This window comes from Cyanistes caeruleus, chromosome 1 (assembly GCF_971803275.1).
Source record: "Cyanistes caeruleus chromosome 1, bCyaCae1.hap1.1, whole genome shotgun sequence".
Taxonomy (NCBI): Eukaryota; Metazoa; Chordata; class Aves; order Passeriformes; family Paridae; genus Cyanistes; species Cyanistes caeruleus.
In genome coordinates this window covers 134,049,876-134,065,888 of record NC_141701.1, presented here as the reverse complement: position 1 = coordinate 134,065,888, position 16,013 = coordinate 134,049,876, and the positions used below count along the sequence as shown (strand labels likewise).

General features: G+C 36.4%; 1 protein-coding gene across 4 annotated transcripts in view; it reads left to right on the top strand.

Annotated features, from left to right (window-relative positions):
* Window positions 1-16,013, top strand: part of NEBL (nebulette) — a 247,478-nt gene that overhangs the window by 154,348 nt on the left and 77,117 nt on the right. The window contains exons 7-12 of one of the 4 annotated variants that reach the window (XM_086860312.1): window positions 3,092-3,133; window positions 3,669-3,748; window positions 4,482-4,554; window positions 4,649-4,720; window positions 11,066-11,170; window positions 13,624-13,734. The exons of the other annotated variants lie outside the window; for them this stretch is intronic. Of the exons in view, the coding sequence (XP_086716438.1) occupies window positions 4,489-4,554; window positions 4,649-4,720; window positions 11,066-11,170; window positions 13,624-13,734 (354 nt within the window). The 5' untranslated portion in view covers window positions 3,092-3,133; window positions 3,669-3,748; window positions 4,482-4,488. The remainder of the gene's footprint in view (window positions 1-3,091; window positions 3,134-3,668; window positions 3,749-4,481; window positions 4,555-4,648; window positions 4,721-11,065; window positions 11,171-13,623; window positions 13,735-16,013) is intronic. 4 annotated transcript variants of the gene reach the window in all.

Below are 16,013 nucleotides of genomic sequence, written 5' to 3'. Positions count from 1 at the left end.
CTATGAGGTATTTGCAGGTTTTGAAGTGCTGATGATGAGTGCAGTGTTAATGATCTGACAGATACAAACTCATGGGTAAGTTTTTTCTCCAAATAGAGTAATGTCTTGAATTTCTCTAGTTAATGTGAATTGGTATTTCATGTTCAGGGAGGTTAAAACTGAGAGTCTGGGATTCCTTGCATTTTTCTGCTTGTGATTGTGTGCTGATAGCCTGACTATGAACTTCCTTATGCAGGGCTGCTAGGAACTTCCAGTCTGAGTAGTTCTAGAAATGAGAAGTGATTGAGTCTCTGCACTTAAAAATGCCTGTGTGCTTTTTGAAAAGACACCACCATCTGTTTTGTGTTGAATTAATTGTAGTTATTTCAGTGATGTCTGTGTGTGTTGAGTAAGAGCAGAAAATAACATTTTAATTTCAGGGATGTCTGTGGGTTGATTTTTAGCTGATTGGAAACAGGATATCTAAAGCACTACCTTTACCTCTGTTTTTGTTAGGTTTTCAGTCCAGAATTGAAAGGAGTATATTCATAATGTATATACATCTCAGTATAGTGCTGTGCAGATTTCCAACTGAGATACCTTGGTCCTTAATTCGTGGCCCATGTTCAAGTAGCCCACGAGGAATTCTGCATTCAGTAAATTTGAGATTGTGGGGTTTCTGGTATCTTTACCAGGACAAACATGAGTTGTGCTGTTCTGTGAAGTGGTAGGCTAGTCCTTCCAGCCCAGCAGAACACACAGATATTACATATATTAGAAGGCTTTTAGGATTATGCTGAAGAAGTCCAGAGGTATTGTTTGTTCAGGGATGGAACTGAGAATCACTGCTAAGTTGTGTGTATCAAGTCCAAAACAAGACGAAGCTTTTTAAGTTTCTGGACTAACAATTCCCAAATCTATTTATTGAAAGACTGGTAAAGGGACAGGGAGATGGTGGGGCTCTGGCCAGATGTGGACTCAGCTATGTGTGATCAAATTGGGAAATCTGCCCTGAACTATTCACACTCTGGGCCAGCTCACACTCAGGGCTCATTTACGCCCCATGTTTCTTCCTCTTCTGCCTCCTCAGCTGATATGTGTTTACATCAAGTACTTGAGTAATGTTCTGTGAAAAAAATAGTACACTGACACACAGAATGATGGCTCTAAGTGCTGGCAGAGTGAAATGTCTTCATTCATAGCATAAGCAAAGGAATGTGTATTGCAGGTACAGTGCTTCTGTAAACAGTATAGACAAAAAAAACCCCCAAAAACTAGGCTAAATTTGAACTGAGATGTAAAATGTCCTTGCAGGTGTGTGGAAATAAAAATGTGGCCTTTTCAGCTTTTTTTTTTTAGTTCATGTTGGGTATTTCCCTGAAGAACCCATTTGTACACATTTTAAGGTATCTATAAAGCAATAAGAAATTCTAATTTTGCCATGCCCTGTGTGAATATAAGTATTGTGGATACACAACTTAGCAGTCCATTAAAGTGCTTTCTTAAAATTCTGTACAGTTGGATTTAGCTTTATCTGTGCTGTTTTATGCCAGAACAAAAGATTATGGATTATTCCATTATATATAACGGAAAATTATTCAGAAGTGTCAGTTTGAAGGTTTTGGTAAAATTGCAGGTTTTGTAGGTGAAAAGTAATCTTTAGTACAACATAGTTCATAATTGTTTTGGGGATGTAAAAGCTCAGCATTTTAACTATGTCTTTATTCAGATTAGATTAGTTATTTTTATAGTAATTTAAAAAATATTGGAAATGTACATAAACATTTCCAATGCTGAACATTCCTGCTGATTCTAGATTATTTATTGCCTCCTACAGAAGTAGCTAAAGCTTCTTTCTCATGTCTGTGAGTGTTCAAGGCCACTTGAACAAGGCCAGGTTGGACAGGGCCCTGAGCAGTCTGATCTAGTGGGTGGCACCTTTGTCCATGGCAGGGGGGTTGGATCTGGATTATTTTTAAAGTCCCTTCCCACCCAAGCCTTTCTGTGATTCTTCTTGACTTGCAGGCTGCTAATCGAGTCATAGTGCACTTCCAAAGCATGCAACTCTTAAATGGTCTTAACAAATTCTTCCCTGAATTAAATCTGGATATATTAAACTTGCAGGTTTTACTTTGCACAGTGAATGTTTTCTGATAGTATTCAGTATTTTGAGGAGGGTGAAAAAAAAGTGAGGTTTCTGTGTCATACAGTATCTTGCTGCATCTGTTATGTGAAAAGCGGAATTTTGAATAACTTGTGTATGGTTAGTTGATGCTGTGATTTTTTTCCTCTTACTCCCTTTGTAGACAGTATTACATTTTTCTTTAATATAACGGGTTACAGAAGCTGTCTTGTATTATGGAAGTTACGTGTGGCACAGGATATTTGAATGCTTAATTATGCCTGACCCAGATCATGCAAAAATGTGAAAAAACGAATTGTATCAAAGCTGTAACAGATAGTAGAATAAAATAGAATGGAATTGAGTAGAATAGTTCAGTTGGAAGGGACTTCCAGTGACTGCATAGTCCAACTGTCTGATGACTTCGTGGGTTACCAGAAGTGATCTTGCAGTTTTTGATTATGCAGAAGCCATTGCAGGAAAACCAGAATATATAAATTTTGGTCTGTCCAGCTGCTGAAAACCCACCAAATATAATATTAAATTCATGTTAAAAAGCCAAACACCTCCCTTTTGCCCCAAAGCACAGACATGTTTGGTGTTGTAATTTTGACCATATTTGCTTTCCAGTGAAAAAAATAGTGAAAGATTTCCCCATGTTCAGGAAGCTTTGCAGCTACTAATAACTTTTTTATATGCTCTTAAATATTTTTCAATGTCTCCACTTAAAAAAATTATTAATTGTGGGGAGGAAAAGGAAATTAACTGCACTGAAAAAATACAGTATTGGCAATATTATCACAAAAATCCTGAATTGAAGCCTTAGTGCTGCATTTCTGTCTGACACTTTTGTAGGTACTCTGCTTATGGTGTGCCCCTTAAAATCAGGCATGGGTCTGTTGTTTAGGAATATATTTGCTGTAGCCATGATCTTCAAAAAAGACCTGTTACTGTGAATACTAGTAAGACTAAACCATTTGTTTCCCCCAGGATGAAGCATTCTGAACTCCAAAAGCAGTCAGCATAATTCAGGTAATTCTCACCTATGCAAACCAGACTTCTAGGTTTAAATCAGTACTTCAGCAATGCTGAAGGTTCAAACCTGAACTTTAGGAGCTTATATTTGACAGTGGAATGGAAAATCTTGAAACTTTCTGTACTATCAATGTATAAAGAGTTCTGTCTTGGTTTAGGCTGAAAGCTGTTTCTGTTTTTAATACTTAATTTTTCAAATTTTTAGACCTTAGGTAAATCATGCTGTATTTTTTCTCATCTTTGAAATGTTTATTTTTCTAAGGAAATCAGTGTTTTTAAATACACTCCAAGGACATTGTGTTCAGGCACATGTACTTAAAATTCTTCTAAGAGTTGTTTTTAAGAGCATGCATTCCTTGTATCTTTGCCTGATTGCAAAGCCACGTAGCAGTGAATGACTTTGCTAGATGAAGTTCAAAATCATGAGCTCTACAAAATGAGAAATACACAAACTACAGTTTAGAAAGAAAAATTATATTCAAATGCTGGTTTCTCCAATTGGTCTTGTAATACCTTCTTGCTTGTTTTACAGAAGTAAACACTGAACCTATGAACATAAGGATATCTTTCAGTTCCATTGCAGCTGGAGTCAGTGACTTCATACTGAACAAGGTTGGTTTTTAGACTACAGTCCATGACAGTTTGTAACAGTGAGAAATGCATGTTTGTGTGAATACATAACCATGTGTACTTGTAATACAGACTTATCTGTATCTATGTATGCACAGGTTTAACCTGCAGCTGACATGATATGGAAAGCATTTAAGGAATTCTGTAAGATTTGTGGAAAAGAAGTAATTCTGAGAAAATACACTATCAGTTACATCTACTGGAAAATGAGAATAGTGTGCTCTTTTAAACAAGAAACATTATTATTGGGACAGTGAAATAAAGTTTTATGATAGCTGATTTTTGGAGTCACTGATGCCTTGAATTTTACAACTGGGCAGTTTTCCCATAAAGTTAATGTTCCCCTTTCAATCCTGTTAATTTTACTAAATTACTTAGGTTACAAGTGAACTGTGTCACAGTATTTTAATTGTTTTCATAGTAATTTTAAAAATAGTTGCTGGGGATAGGACATTTAATTATATTTTATCAGTAAGAAAGCATTAGCTCTGCTGTGAGTGATAGCCAGCAAGGCCATCTGTGATGCCTTTCAGTTCACTCACTCTGAATTGTTCAGATAAAGACTGTCAAGTGCTGCCTAAATAAGGAAGGAGCCGTGGTAGGGTTAAGTGCAGTGGAGGACACAAATGGAGCATTGATTCCAGGCATGCTGGAGGGTCTGAGCTGTTTCCTGCAGCACTGAACCTTCTAAGAGTTTTCATTGTTTCCTGCAAAGTATTAAAATGCGAATGTCTGCCATTCAAGATCTCAGGGAGGATGAAAATGAGGATTGGGAAGAGGAAGAAAAGGTGAGTTAAACCCCAGTAGTTTTGCAAACTATTATTTCCTTCCATTTTTACTCTTTAGGACACTAAACATGCAATGATTACCTTTCTCTTTCAGGTCTTCCTCAAGCCTGTTATTGAGGACAGAAATATGGAACTGGCCCGAAAATGCAGTGAATTAATAAGTGATGTAAGTGATGGTGACTATTTTTATCTTCATATTTGAATTTATTTTTTCAAATGCATTTACATTTATGATACATATTTTCTCAAAAATATACAGTGTAGCATGTGCCCATCCAAGGCTCAAATAATAAAAGCACACAAAATAATAAAAAACCACGTATTACTCAGGTACCATAAATTATCAGCCACAGAAGAATGAGCTTTTCAGAGCACTGGGATGGTAGAAAGCATAGGCCCTAGAAAGGAGTGTTTCAAAATGTGGGTTCTCAGGGAGAGCGTGTCTGCATGAGAACACCTTGGCTGCTTTCATCAGGAAAATGTGGTAATTTTTTTTTGGTTGTAGTCAATCCTATGCAGTTTAATTGGTTTGAGCAAAACTGGCTTCCAGTATACACAGCAGTAAGGAGGGAAGTTAAAAATAAATTTTTAATGTTACCTTTGTTTTGTGCTGATGGATGTCCAAAACTGCTCAGCATATTGTTATTAACTATGCTTACAGGACAAATCCACTGAAATGCTAGAATATATTTTAAAAATAATTAGCTATCTAATTCTTAATTTAGTTAGTATAGATTTTTAAAATTGTGGATCAGTTATATAAACATTGTATAAACATCATAGATCAGGTCTAAGACATTTTCAATTGGAGTAGATCTCATTGCTTCAATTTAACAGGGTCAGATTTACCTTGATGGAAATTTATTTTTGTTTCTCTCTTGGGACAGTGTATCTGAAATGTAACTTTGTCTGTTCATGGGTGTATGGGTGTAAAGAGTGCTATTTCTCCTGTGAGAAAGCTGGCAGGAGAGGAGATCTTTCTGAGGAGAGAGTGACTTGCTTCAAGAAATGTTCTAAAGAAACCAAAAAGTAGTGTCTGGTTCATGTTGTGTTGTAATCTGATATATAGGTGTGGGTTGTTGATTTAATGGGAATAGAACATACAAAATCTGCATTTTAGGTATAAATTTTTAGAATTTTAGAATGGTGTGTTAGAAAAGAATAGCTAACTCAGAAGAACAGTTACAGTGCTGGCTTGAAGGTGTGACTTCACAAGGTCAAAGTTCCTTTTTCCTCTTGTCCATACACTGCCTACTTCAATTTTCACAGAAAGAATGCTGAAAATTGGATAGATCCTTAAGAGAAGCTACAAAGATGGTTCCTTTGTAAACTCAGCCTACTTCAGGAAGTAGAAGAGATTGATAATATTCTTACAGATAGATGTATACATGCTTTCTTTAGGAAAAAAGGGCATATTGTGCATTAAGTGCCTGTCAACTCATGTAAAGGCAAAAATGAAAATGGACCTGAAGCACTTACATGACCCAATATACATTTATTGCATATCTGCAGCTTCTTTCTAAAAATGGTCCCTGTTCTTAAAGACAAAAACTTCTTGAAAAATGCTGAAGAAATCTTACTTTAACTGAAAAGGAATTATTACTCTCCTGTGTACCCATTAGGAGTAATGTTGGCTGTGGCTCTTAATTAATGGATAAATGGAGTGGCTGTATTTTCTTGGATTTTCTGCAGGGACTTGAGAGCTAAGGCGAATAGCTAAGTCAAGCCAGGCTTCTACAGCTTATAATGGTTCAGGGATGTGGGCTTTTGCTGAAAACTTGTGATGCATTTAGCCTTCAAGTGTGTTAGATTTTCTTTGAGATATGTCAGGCATAATGGCAAAATGTTATTAATGCTTTCAAAGTAAAAACAATATATAATGAACCAGACCAATCTAATTTCAAAAAAGAGGCTCTGTGTTTAAAAATAACATCCAGTTTTGGAGCTTTATTCAGCCTCTGATGAAATCACTAGGTTTTTCTTCATTGGCTTGAATGGAATATGCATAGAATATGAATTTTGTCTCTCAGAGTTTTTTTCTGGAATTTCTTATGACCAGTGAAGTCCTTTGTGCCTGGGTATAAATTCCTCACCCCGCACATTTCATTGTGGAGACCAATAAATTGCAAGGAGTTTGCATTCTTGCCTTCCAGTTTTTTCTTGTTGACATTCAGAACTTTTTATATATTCCTTATCCTTTTTAGCATGAACCTTTGCCCGTACTACTGTTTGTGTGGATTTATGATTGGTATACATTTGTACATTTTATTTGTACAGTGGTTTTGCAGCGCTTACAGTTTGGCCCTCAGATGACCTTGGGGAAGCAGCCTGTGTCCTTGCTGACCACGAGACTGGGTGATTGTCCATTTCTGATGGTGGAGCTGTCAGCACAACTCCTCCATCAGAATGCAGAGCCAGGAGTGCACATGCCTGAGATACTGGGGTTGTATTATGCTTGTCCTGCATTCTTTTCAGGCTGACTTAAATTTGGCAGTATGGTTTTGAAAAAAGTGTTACACTGGCAGCCCTTGGTTAACCTGTAATTGCCAGCCTTGAGCTGTAAGTAGGGGAAGTTGTGAAGTGTGTATGTGTTCCAGTTCTTGAGAAAATCCCCAGTTTCGTTTGAAGTTGGCAGATGTTTGTTCTGTGGCTGTGATACCCCCTGGACTGGTTCTCTCGACAGTCGTTCCATTTAATCTCCCTCTATTATGAAACTGTATTCCACAGATGTTTTCAAAACTGTCATGTGTGTTTGATTTATATGAATTGCCTTCCTCTCCAGGCCTTTTCTCTTCCACATTGAAATTGAGCTCGTCCATTTGCTTGTAGTGTATTTTCATCTCTTCTTTGTTTTGATTGTGTGCTGTGATGTTGTCAGTACTGTTATAAGCAGAGATGGGGACAATTACAGAAGGTAATTGACCAAACTGTCATAATCCTTTTTGGTAGAATGGCAGACACTGCCTTCTGAAGATTCTGCTGAATTTTGGTAATGAGTGTTACCAGCACTTCTTTTTGTCTAAAGCAAAAAATAGAACTGCTTGCCATTTATGTCCTCGCACAGAGCCCAGCTTTGCTTTGGGATGTCTCTGTTATAAAGCAAAGTCCAAAAAGACTTTTTGTCTTTTTTAGAGCCAATGGAAACTCTGTGATGAACTAACAGGGTTTTGACTACCTAATTCTGGCTGCAGCTGTTCCCCTGGACTCACCATTACTAGTCACAGCCTCTAAGTCAAGAGGACCCTTCAGTCTGAAATAGCTGGAGATTACTAAAATACTATGCATTTTAGTAATAATACTGCATGCTTGTCATCTTATCTTGCTTTTCTCTTGGTTCCTATGGCCCCAGAGAAAGGGTTTTGTATTAGATGGATGTGTGGTCTGACACAGTCCTTAGTCTTATAAGAGATTATAAATTCAGAAATGTAGGTTTGGAAAGTGAATCCTTAGTGGAAAGAGGTTCCCTTTTGTTCTAGCATAAAAGCTAGATAAGAAGGTTCAGACATTTTTGTTGTTTTTCTAAACATAAATGGGTATTTTGGATATGATGATTCTACAATGGGTCTTGCCATGATGACTCTTGACATGGTTACGCCATTGATGTTAAGATTATTTAGAATAGTTTTTTGAGTATATTCATATTAAAGTTAGATGAGGATATGTCCCTGAATAAAAGGAATTGTGGCTGCTTGGATTATGCTGTTGTTATTGGAGGCTTTCCTTTAGCCCACAGTCTCCCTTCTGTGTTTCCCCCTGAAACAGGCTGATGAAACAGGCCATGGGTGAGATGAATTTTCTTGGTGAACCAGGAAGCTTTTGCTTAAAGGTTGGATGCCCTCGTTTGATAAAGCTGATCTTCCATATAATATTCATTAAGAAAAAGTGCAGCTTGAAGCTTACTCTTTTGGTGGTTGTCTAGGAATTTTAATCCACTTTGCTGTATAGTTGTGATCTATAGATCACAACTGGAGAGATCCAGTTCTAGATCCAGATCCAGATCTGGAGAGAACTATGAAAAATGGGGCCTTTAGTGAGCTTTAGAACTATTGAACTTCAGAAGTATATTGAAAGAGCAGTGGCTCCAGGCCGTCATTTTCAAATTTTTCCTATTTGTTTTTTTCACAAGGCTTACCAGATCTGCTCAACCTAAACAGTGTATTTTGTGGTGCAGGGTAAGCCACTTGCAGGCAAAATTTCCTATTCAATATTTCAGACTTCTGAATTTTTCATTACAGACTTTGAAAAAGAATATTGGCTTTTCTGCCTGTTCATTCCAGCCATTATATTCAATCATAGTCAACATCTTGAACATCTTCCTTGCATCATTTACACTAAATATGCTTTATAACTGCAGGTTCATGACTTCATTATACTTACCCCATTTCATCTTCCATCTTTCTGATTCCAAGCAATGTGGACAATACTGTAGCAGAATGGAGTTTGTTGGATCAGAATTTGGCCAAACATTTTGTTACATGTTCTCTCTAAATTGCATATTTGAGTCTGTGTGCATTTTGTGGCTTCTATGGGTATAACTAATGTGAATAATAAAGGATTAAGGAGGTGGCATTAGTCATTTACTGCTTTCAATTCTTTTGAAAGCATGACTTCTACAGCAGAGCAGCTTTGTTTCTTCTAGTCATGTTCTGTCATTCCCCCAATTAAGAGATACCTTAGGAAGCTTTTGTGTTTGATTCTTGAATGTAATTATTGCTCTGCAATTAAAATGGATATAATTACAGTCAGCTTTCAGATGTCTGTGGGTGATTTATCTAAGTTGTGAGCAGCAAGACTCTCTGTCTCCTCTGCCAGAGTCACAGCTTTACAGGAGTTTCTACTGGGAATGCCATCAAACTCATCCAGTAGACAGTCAGCTCTGTAAACTTCCCATGTGTGTGCATGTTGAACAGTGACTGCTCACGTGTATCATAAAAATGCCTTTTTTGTCAGTTGCTCTGTGATTACCTGGGAGTATGATGTCACACACAGGTTTCATGAGTGAGTACATGTGAGTCCCTGAGTAAAGTCATGACACAGAAATGTTACAGTCATGTTACACTCATTGTTCACCTAAAGGGTTTTCTCAAGAAAATACTCTAATCCACAAAAGTGGATGATGTGATTTGGAAGTGACATGTAGATTCTTTCAGTAGTCCAAATCTGAATGGGCTCCATATCAACCAAATTTGTTTCTTGTGTGAGGATTAAGTAGTCATGAGTTTGAGAGAATTTGGCATTATCTAATCCATTTTTCAGTAGACACAAACTTTGCCTTAGAAAGCTCAAGAGCTGATTCTACGTAAGCTGCCATCCTTCTCGTAAGTTTTCCATGTCCCTGTAGAGGAGTGTAGACTAGAACTTGTGATATCCATTAAGGATTCAGAGAAAGAGGATATTAAGGCTGCATATTTCTGTAATGCTCAGATGCAGATCGTATTGCTTCTGTCAGTGCTTGTCAGCAAGCCTAGAGTGCATAAATTCAAGCTGCTGTTATGCAGAATGTGAAAATGAGGTTAGAGAGATAGTAGCAGATAATAACCGTGAAAGCTTAGTACTAAATAATTCAATTTGCATTGATCTAAACAATTCTCTGTAGAAAGAAAGAAATGTCACTGAAAATGTCTAAGGCTATCCATGTAAAGTGTCTGTCTTTGAAACTTATTTAGTCCATCTCATCATAATTTACCATTTTTCTTCATGCAGTTCTTATATAATGAATGTTCCTACGTGTTAACCATGTCCATAGATTTTATCCTTCTTGCAGTCTCACTAAGACAAACAACTCTGATTTCAGCAACACTCATGTAATTATTATACCTGCCCATGCTGTTTGCCCCATTGTAAGAAAAAGGCTGGTTGTTTAAAAAAAAAAAAGTAAAAAATTGTGGTGTTTTGTTTTGTTTTTTTTTGTTTTTGCTAAATATGTCATAGTGGTTTCCTATGTGCATACACATTTAAAAAAATGCCTCAATTTAAAATTTGTTAGGTGTTAAAGAAATTCTGTTATTGCTTGAATGTTGGGTGCTTTGTAGGCAATGGTTTGGCAGTGGCCTCCCAAATTTATTCATGTAACTCTTGGATTCATAAAGGGGCATTTGATGATATACAGATTCTGTGCTTGCTAGGTCTGTGTTAGATGTTAAACAATTTTTATCTTTGAGATCAAGGATCAAGGAGATCAATTCTTCGATTCTTCTTTCTTTAGAGATACTAAAACATGTCCAACAGTAGTGAGAATGTGCTCTAGATGTAGAGAAAAATCCTGTCTTTTTCATCTATATTATTAAAGAGTTCTGTGACTTTTACATAGCCCTGGTAATGTGCGTGAGAACTGGTAGCTTCCCTTTATGGTTTAATTTGATCCAGCCGGAGGTATTTGCAAGCCGCCCAGCAGAGTATCATGAATAAAATAAAATACAAATAATTAAAAAAATATAAAAATAACCAGTGTTTACTTTTCTGTTTGTGTGTTTTTAAGAGCAATTAAGCTTCTTTTTTCTCCTCTTTGTAGATACACTATAAAGAAGAGTTTAAAAAATCTAAAGGCAAGTGCATATTTGTACCTGACACCCCGCAGCTAAAACATGTGAAAAGCCTTGGTGCTTTTATTTCTGAGGTAAGATCTAAAAGACTGAAGAATTTTCTTGGCTTCTTATCCTTCCTAAAAACTATTTCTGTTGAATACTGTGATTTTTAGCTGGGGAAGGATGGCTTATTTCAAATAATAATTCTGTTTAAAGTAATTCTGTTTAAAGCTGAAGTGACTTAAAAGGCTGTAATTAGTGTATACTGTAATGTGAATAATAATAATAATTTGGAATTACATGACACTTTTATTTTGGGATTTGAAGATTCTTTATTAATGGTTCTGAGCCAGTCCTAGCTATCCCATTTTATGTGTGGATAAACTGAGGAATAGGAAGGAGTATTACTTTTTCTGCAGTGATGAGGTTTGCAAATTACACCTGTGCAAAATTTCCCTGCTGTGGAGATTTCATGGCCTGAAATCAAACAGGAGACAAGGAAAACGTTTCCATGTTATCATCCCTGTCCTCCTTCAGCAAAGGGCCTGGGGCAGACATCAGGTCAGTGTCACCTGTGGGTTGCCTGAGCACTTGCATGCATATCTATCTATCTATCTGTCTGTCTGTCTGTCTGTCTGTCTATCTATATGTCTCTCTTGCTTTCTCTCTTGCTTTCTTTCTTGCTTTCTTTCTAGCTATCTTTCTAGCTATCTATCATATCTATCTTTCATATCTATCTTTCATATCTATCTATCTTTCATATCTATCTATCTATCTATCTATCTATCTATCTATCTATCTATCTATCTATCTTTATCTATCTATCTTTATCTATCTATCCATCCATCCAATCTATCTAATCTCTCTCTCTCTCTCTCTCTCTCTCTCTCTCTCTCTCTGTCTCTCTCTTTCTATCTCTGTCTCTCTCTGCATACCTGAGACATGTACACACACACAAACAACTGCAGTGGCAAAGAAAGATCAGCAGCTTCCAGAGTGTTCCAAAGCAGCATTTACTGCCAGCTCTCCATGCCCCAGGTACAAGGTGCTGTAAGATTGCACCTCTGATTATTTTCCACAGGTAAGACCAGCAGCAGAAATTTCACCTGAGAGAGAGTGGCTTTGTTTAGAAATCACTAGTTCTGGGTGATTTTTCTGTCATTATGGCCCTTCAAAAAATGAAAATTTTGCTGCCTCATTTTTTGTGCCACCTTTATGATTCTAATAAAAAAAGTCCCAGTATGGCTGTCTAAGGTTACATAACATATGCATTCTAAATTCTCTTTCTGACATACAACAGTTTGCTTTGTGGCTTTCAGTATAAAAGCATCTAATGAATGCTTTCCTTGTATTTATCTTCCTGTTTTCTTAGAAGGAGTGGTATGTCCCAAGGGAAGTAAATCTGATGTAATTGCACTTTATAAGAGACAGACTATCATAGTCTACAAAAATACAATACATAGAGAGTATTTATCTAATCCATCTGTCTGATTCCAGAGAATCTGCTGCTAATTATTAATCAAAGATTTAGAGATATAAAATATCCTAAAATTTAAAACCCTGTAGGTTTGATATTACCACACTTTTGAGCACTCTGCCTGTTTATTGCAGCATTACCTGAAGCCAATGATGTGATGGATGGTTTATCTTGTAAATTACTGACCTCTAGTGTCCCATAACCTGTATTTGCAAATCTTGGACACTTACATTCTTAAGAGCATGGCCATTGCAGTGAAAAAGAGCCCTCTGTTTTGGGGAACAGCAGCAAATGTTACAGGAAATTATTGATATATATACATATAATACATTTGGGGAATTAGCCTCTAATGAAGAACTGTTTATTTCACAGTAAGTAAGTGACATTAGACAGTATAATTGAAAATATTTTTAATATTTATGATTACTTTCACAGCAGTGTTGCCATTATTGTTTTATGAATTTGGAGAACTTAGATCTGAAGCAAAAGCCTCACACATTTTGACCTATTCTTCTGGTATATCTTGTAAAGCTTCTTTGTGAGGAACTGTCCATACAGAATAATAGAGGAAACATAGGATAAATAAAATGTAACTTGAGAATGAGACTGTAATATGAAAAGGTGAAACAAAAATGATGGCAGACATGCTAACTTTAATATTCCTCTCCTTTGTAGCTACATTCAGTTGCTGCTACTTATTAGCTGGCAAAATATTTATGGTTGGACTCTCATTTTCTCCCATTTTGCAGGACTCTGGAAAAGAGAAAGAGGAAAAGTAATTTTTGGATTTGAAAATGATCTGAAAAAGGATAGAAAAAACTGCCTTGCTTGTTTTATATTCTATTTCCAACAAAACTACTGAATTTAATTAGGGCATATTTTGCATTGCTTTGTGAATTATAAATATCCCCATAAAGTATTATTTAAAGATGTTTTTGCTTGAAAGTTATTGACAGCATTAAATTTTTCCAGTTCTGGTCTATGCCATTTTACTTACTAGAAAAAATAAATAGTATGTTTACTGTATCTTCATTTTTGCATGATGTGTCACCTTTTTCTGCCCTCTAGGTGAAATATAAAGGAGATGCTAAGAAAGACCTTTCCAACTCTCTTTATCAGCAGATGCCAGCCACAATTGACAGTGTATTTGCGAAGGAATTAATGCACCTTCAGAGCAAGGTACAACTTTAGAATTGCAAAAATGATTTTTAGATTAATTGTGTGTCAGAATAAGTACACTTTGAACAAAATATTTGAATGGATACTTGATTGTCTGCTTGATTTATTTGGGTGAGTTTATCATCCAGAGCTTATCACCATAAGTTCTTCAGAGACTACTCCTTTTTAAAATGTTGACAATTTTACTTATGTTCATTAAATATACATTTAAAAGCTGGTAATGCATTCATCAATCCAATGAAATCCACAAATGCAATAAAGAATTATCGAATTCATGACATTGCATGGTCCTTATAGAACGGATCCATTTTATATAGCTTCTTCCAGTTGGGTGTTGTATTAGCTATATAAAGTGTTTGATGCTGAAGGCAAAAGGGAAAAACCAAACCAATCCTCTTTAATGACTTATAAATGCACTTAGTGGTAGCAGTAAATACATTTCTGGTGGACTGCATACTTACATACAAATACAATACATACTTACAACAAATTTTACAAAATTAAAATATGAAATCAAGTATAGTGAACATAGTGTAAAGCTTGTAAACCACCAGTAAAATAGTAAATTCTGGTTCAGTTGCCTTCAAGGACTCAAAAATGTAATACCCTAAGAGTAGGCAAGTGACCCTTCACTTCTACTGACCTCAGTGAAATTGCAGATGTTAAGTGTGTGTGATATGAATGAGGTTACAGATTTTCATTGTTACTCATGAGAATTACATCGTATAGATGGTCATTGCTTTCGGTCCACCAAACATTTCCATGGTTTTCTTGTTTTGGCTTTCTCCTCTCTTAAAGATAGCAACTACATATAGTTTAGTACATGAAGGGAACATGCTTCTAAATCCACAATATTGATTGTATCTCAGTATGCATTCTTATAATGCTGTGATACTTTTTCAGACAAAGGAAAATACTCATAAAAAAGGAATGGACTAAAATCTCAGGACAGCTTGTGGAGAAATGTTTTGTTATAAAACACTATGTTAATCAAGGCTATATTAAGCAAATATAATAACACATATTTTTGTTTTCAGAGTCTGAAAAGGAACATATATACACAAGTTAAAGCACCACAGTAGATGAAATGACATTAATGTGACAGTTCATTGTAAAGTGAATGATTAGAGGAATTACAGAAAAAATAAATTGGGAATTAAACTTGTATAACATTTTTAAGCCATTAGCTTGATTTATAAAACATTAGTTAACTATTTTGCCACAGACTCCCAAATTCATTCCAAATTATTAAATTCTACATTAGTTTACACAAATGAGGTTAATTAACTATAGTGATGTGGCAGAAAGGATAAGTAACTGAAACTAAAAATGAAACCATTGGTTCATCAAAAAACCCTTTTAAGATAAGACTGACATTTTTGCTTGGTAGTTTTTGAAGGTTTTCTTCAGTTATCTAACAGTTCTAGAGAAAAAAAAAAAGCATATAGGGTGAGTTATATTTAAGCAGAAATTTTTCCCATAAAATTCATACTATCCCCTTAGGAGTAGATGCATTATAAATCATAATATACCATAAAACTTAAAGATATGCTGACACATTTTTCCAACTTGTGGTTACTGCTGCAATGGACCTGAATTTAATGCTACTTTGAGAGAGATCTCAGGGGATTTTCTAGTGAAAAATCTTCTCCACAGTATTCAAATCTAATCCATATTGTGTGTATCACTGCAGTACCTAAGTAGCTAATACAAGGATTTCAGATTTCAGCTGGGTCAGGATATGGCAGAGGGGGTTTCTGCTGCATCTGTCTAGCTGGGATTGTGAATTTACCAGTCATCCTTCAGGAGGAGACTACAGATATGCCATAGGAAGGAGAGAGAACAGCATCAGCTGGCCATTGCGCCAGCTCTGCTCCAAAAAGGCTGCTGCAGTCACAGAATTGCAGTCTGTTTCTGAGTTATAGTAACCTGATTTTAAAATAGGTACTGATTTCCTGGGAGGTGGAAAATGAGTATGTGTCCTCCCTACCCACATTAGAACAAATTTGCACCTTTGACTCCCTTTCCATTCTTCCTGGATGCAATGCTGGGCTGGAGTGCTTTTGTGGGCAGATCAAGCAGGACTCTTCTTGTTCTGCGGTGCCGTGTTCTTGGCAGGATCCGCAGCCTCATCTGCCAAGCAGGTGCATTGGGACTGGAGGATCGTGGTGTGGAGGAAAGAGAGCCCCTGACCTTCCTCCCTGCTGCCTGCTGCCACAGGCTGGGGTGCCTGTGCCAGAGGATCTCCTTGCACAGGTGTGTCCTCCACAAATGGGCTC